Source organism: Aplysia californica, unplaced genomic scaffold, assembly GCF_000002075.1.
Source record: "Aplysia californica isolate F4 #8 unplaced genomic scaffold, AplCal3.0 scaffold00002, whole genome shotgun sequence".
Lineage (NCBI taxonomy): Eukaryota > Metazoa > Mollusca > Gastropoda > Aplysiida > Aplysiidae > Aplysia > Aplysia californica.
In genome coordinates, this window is record NW_004797272.1 from 3,376,939 (window position 1) to 3,381,270 (window position 4,332).

General features: G+C 40.2%; 1 protein-coding gene across 1 annotated transcript in view; it reads left to right on the top strand.

The window, feature by feature from the left end:
• The window catches only part of LOC101861008 (neural-cadherin), a gene marked incomplete at its 5' end in the record, with an annotated part of 64,995 nt that overhangs the window by 49,157 nt on the left and 11,506 nt on the right, over window positions 1–4,332 (top strand). Inside the window, 4 exon segments of the mRNA XM_005089018.3 lie at window positions 1,043–1,311; window positions 2,377–2,569; window positions 2,910–2,975; window positions 3,998–4,099. Coding sequence (XP_005089075.2) covers window positions 1,043–1,311; window positions 2,377–2,569; window positions 2,910–2,975; window positions 3,998–4,099 — 630 coding nt within the window.

A 4,332-nucleotide genomic window follows, 5' to 3' on the forward strand; every position in this document is an offset into this window, starting at 1 on the left:
TGTGTGTGTGTGTGTGTGTGTCTGTGTGTGTGTGCGTGTATTTTAAACAGCTGCAACACCACCTGTTCATCAGAACATTGTTTGTTATGTACAGCTGTAGAAGAGGCGTTCCCCTCACTCACCCCATTCCCTTTTACTCCCCTTATACCCGCAACCCACTCCCCGCCCACCCCACAGACGCTCTCACTCTCCATACACATAAAACACACACACAAACAAACACACTAACCCACACACCCCCCCTACCACATACACACACGCTCGCTCACTCACTCATCCACCCTCTCTACGCACACCTCAACAATCACAGCTAGCTGTTTTCTCTTGCTGTAGGGCATAGCATCAAACCCGCTGTGACTCTCACATCCTCCCCCCTCCCCCCTCCATGTCCAGTTGTTGCGCTCTGGTCAAGCAGTTTGAATTGGAAGGCTATACTTTACTTTCACTCATCTTTCTTCACTGCTCATCTTCCCACTAAGCCTTGTGCTCCACTTTTGAATTTTTATTAGATTTAGTAAAGTTTTTACGGTGTTCGCAACTGCATACGGTCATATGAGCGCCACACCTTTGAATGACCTGTTTGTGCTTAGCAAGGCCTCGTACAAAGGCAAAGACAAACAAGGAATAGTTGGAGGGCGCCATTCTTAGCTTCTACGTGTTGTCTCTCTGGTCAAGCAGTTGTTTTTATGTTTGTAGTTGGCAGGTGTTCTGGTGTTTTCTTCCTTCTGTCCTATCAAACATCTATTGTCCTTATTGCCCCTTCTTCTTTTTTGTGTAACGTCTCTAATCTTTGACACCTACATGACTTAATTGTTTTGCAAATGCTGTAAAACACTTTTAAAAACAAAAGCTGTTTCTGTCTGCCTATCTTGCTTTTTCCCTGAGCTTTATTGCAGTTGTTGTGTGGAAATTCTTTAATTTCTTCAAGCAAACAAACATATCTAGCTTTTTCCTAGCACTAAATCGAGGTTATTGTGTAGAAAGGGAGGCAAGCAAACAAAGACAGTTTATTTTACTCAAACGCAATCGATATCACCCACAGATGGTTCAAAACCTCGGTGTAGGGATAGATCAAAACCCCATCAACTTGTGCATGGATGAACTCTATGACGATGGCTGCAGCACCAACTTCGATGTCACCGGCCAGCCCGTCCTGAAAAACTCCAACGGTACCAGCTATGTCGGAGCTGAAGTGCTGCTGTCTGCCGAGTCAGGCTGTAAGGACCCCATGTTCCCCCAGCCGCAAGAGTGCAGGGGAGATTATTGTTTCAACGGAGGCACCTGCAAGCAAGATGATTGGGGGAAACTGACGTGAGTAGTGAGCGAAGGAGCCACGTAAAGGCTCAGGCAGGGGTCGGCAAACTATTACCCATGGGTCAGATTCGGCTGGTGAGGTCAGCTCATGTATGTGGCCCGCCTCGGTGCAGGAAGAAAAGTGGAAAGATGTGCTGCTTACTACATGTGATAGAGCTATCTTATTACAACATTATTTAGTTTGATGACTTTGGGAAAAATCTATATCGGGTATACGTTGGGGGTTTTTGTGTGTATTTTGTGTACTGATAAATCAGTATATTGTTTGTCTTTACAGTGCAACAAAATCAGTATACTTACACTTAACCCTTTCCCCAGTGACTGGGTGCAAACCACCTGGTGACCACATTTACGATAAGATATAGAAGGTTCTATGTTTGCGAGTCTATTCAAACTTTGTGTAATCCTCAGCGTGACTGTTATGAACATCATATAATGCAAAATATTTGAATTGTTGAAATTATTGAAGTAGTCGGCAATCAAACTTCTTTTGTACGTACCCTAGTAACTGTATGTCATTTTTATAGAGCTAGCGCACAGCATGATTATTTATTTTAGATTTTTTCTTTTGAAAATACCGTCAAACCTGCTCTAACGGCCACCTGTATAAGACAATCACTTGAACAAGCAGCCACTTCCTCTCTTCTGTACTTTTTACATTATCATAACACTGTATTAGACAGCCACCTGTCTAAGACAGCCACTTTTCTGCTCGACAATGAATAACCATCTTAAACAGTGTTGAAAATACTATGTAAACTGCCGTAAGCTGACAAAACACCTCTTTTTTTTTCGTTTTTGGCACCAAATTTTTTTATTTGCTAAATCAAAAGCCTGGTCAGTTACCCTACTTGTGTGAAAAAATCAAAGTGAAACTTTGACTAGTTTTTAAAATAAATTAGAATTCAAATTTCGGAAGAACGCCTTTTTAAATGGTTACGCTGACAAAAAGCCTCTTTATCTCAAAACTGCTGTGAATTAAAGAAAAGGGTGTTTTGTTAGTTTATAGCAGTAATGACTTCAACACATGCCCTTCTGATGGGAACTCCTCTGCATGTTCAGGTGTGCCTGCCTCCCAGGCTTTGACGGTCCCAGATGCCAGCAGCTGCGCCACCATTTTGACGGCTCCAGCGTTAGCTTCTATAAGGGTCTGTCTGTGTGTGCTGAAGGCCGCACAACCTTTGAGTTCATCACTGAGAAGGATGACGGTATTTTGATGTACACAGGCCCTATCTCAAAACTGGATGATTCCAAGGTAAGTGGTAGGAAGGTTGTTTCCCTTTCATGAATTTCATTTTTGGTTTAGTTTGAGACTGGAGGAATGAATAAGCTAGTTTTAAGGTTGTGTTTTTGTCAAGTGATTAAAGTAAAGAAATCAAAGATGATGCGCCAAGGCAATGATTAAAGTTATTTTACATCAAAATGCCTATTAAAGTATTACATCTCTTTGTTTTAGTAAGAGTTTCGTTACACTCTCCGTTGAGTATCCATTATATTTGAATGCTTTCCTGGACTGAAAGGACACTTTGCGTAGTGACGTGTGAGAAATGTGTCGTTGCCAATTGCTAATTTTCTACCACTTGCTTTCTTTCTAGGATTTCATGTCGCTACAGCTGGTTGGTGGTTTCCCTGAGTTCCGCATCAATCTTGGAGCTGGAGAGGTTAGTATTTGCCGCTGTCCTCTTTTCCTTACCTTCAAATGTATTCCTCTCTCCTGAAAGTAAAAATATATATATATTTCTTTTCGCATACAATGGCTGCATCTAAAAAAGTTTGGGTAAAATATTTTCGCCCAATCTAATCGGAATGTTTTATAGCCTTATTGGTTATTTCAGAAAATGAAAGTAAATGTCCTGGCAAAGACCATGAGACACAGATCGATGTTGGTGTGCACTCTGCAATGTTCTACTTTTATATTGACCCGTAGCTATGGTATGCATCCATTATGTGATGATAATAGTTGTTGTTTTGTTGTTGTTGTCATTGCTATTATAATAAATAGGAAATATTTGACAATTGGTATAATGCTAGGGCAGTTTATCTGATAAAAAAGACATGCACAAGTTGGCATCGATATAATCAAATCACTTGCCATAGCGTCACCTTGCAAATTGTTTACATTCATGTTATTCAGCAAAAAAAAATTAAAATTAAGGGAAAACTAAATTGAATGAAGAAACAGATGAACAGCAAAAATGTGAAAAGGTCAAGAAGTTATTGTCTACAAGGAGACTTAGTTTGCCGTGTTTGATGAGATCTCTTAGGCCTCAATTAAATACAACACAAAGCGTCTAAGGCAATCAGCATGAACTCAAGACATGTTGATAGTGCTGGTCTTTGATTTGGGGCTAGTCACTACCTCAGAATTACAAAGTTTTATCTGACATTTTTGACCGTTTTGAGTTACTAAGACCATGCGGTCAGAAACCAAATGTTCTGTCTGATCTATCAAAATAGCTAATTTTACCCCTAAAACCAGGTGACCCCACATCCTTCAATCACAAATATCTCAACTTGTATCCAAGATAAATGGGTATTGTTTCCATCGAAAGCAAGGCAAATGGACAGGCTCTAAGGTGATACCAATAATTCCATTATATGCCAAAAAATTGACGAGCGCCTGATTCTACCACATCATGAGACATATGTTATGAATATTTATTTTCTTTGTCTTTGAAAATAGCTACTGCTGGCTCTGAATGGCATAGACAGAAGTGGGTTCCAGCGTTTGAACAAGCTGAGTGACGGCAAATGGCACAGGATTGACATTGACAGGGAAAACCAGGTTGGTAGTTATCCTCTCGGTGCTATATATGTTGTTGTGGGTGGTTGGCAGGTGCTCTGTTGTGGTTTTCTCCTTCTTTTTTGTTCAAACATGTTGTCATCTTTATCTCTCCTTCTTCTTTTCTTTGTATTCGTTACTCTCTAATAACACCTCTAATCTTAGACATTTGTATTACTTATTTGTTGTGCAAGTGCTGTAAAACTCATACTAAAACTAAACAGTGGGTTATATTG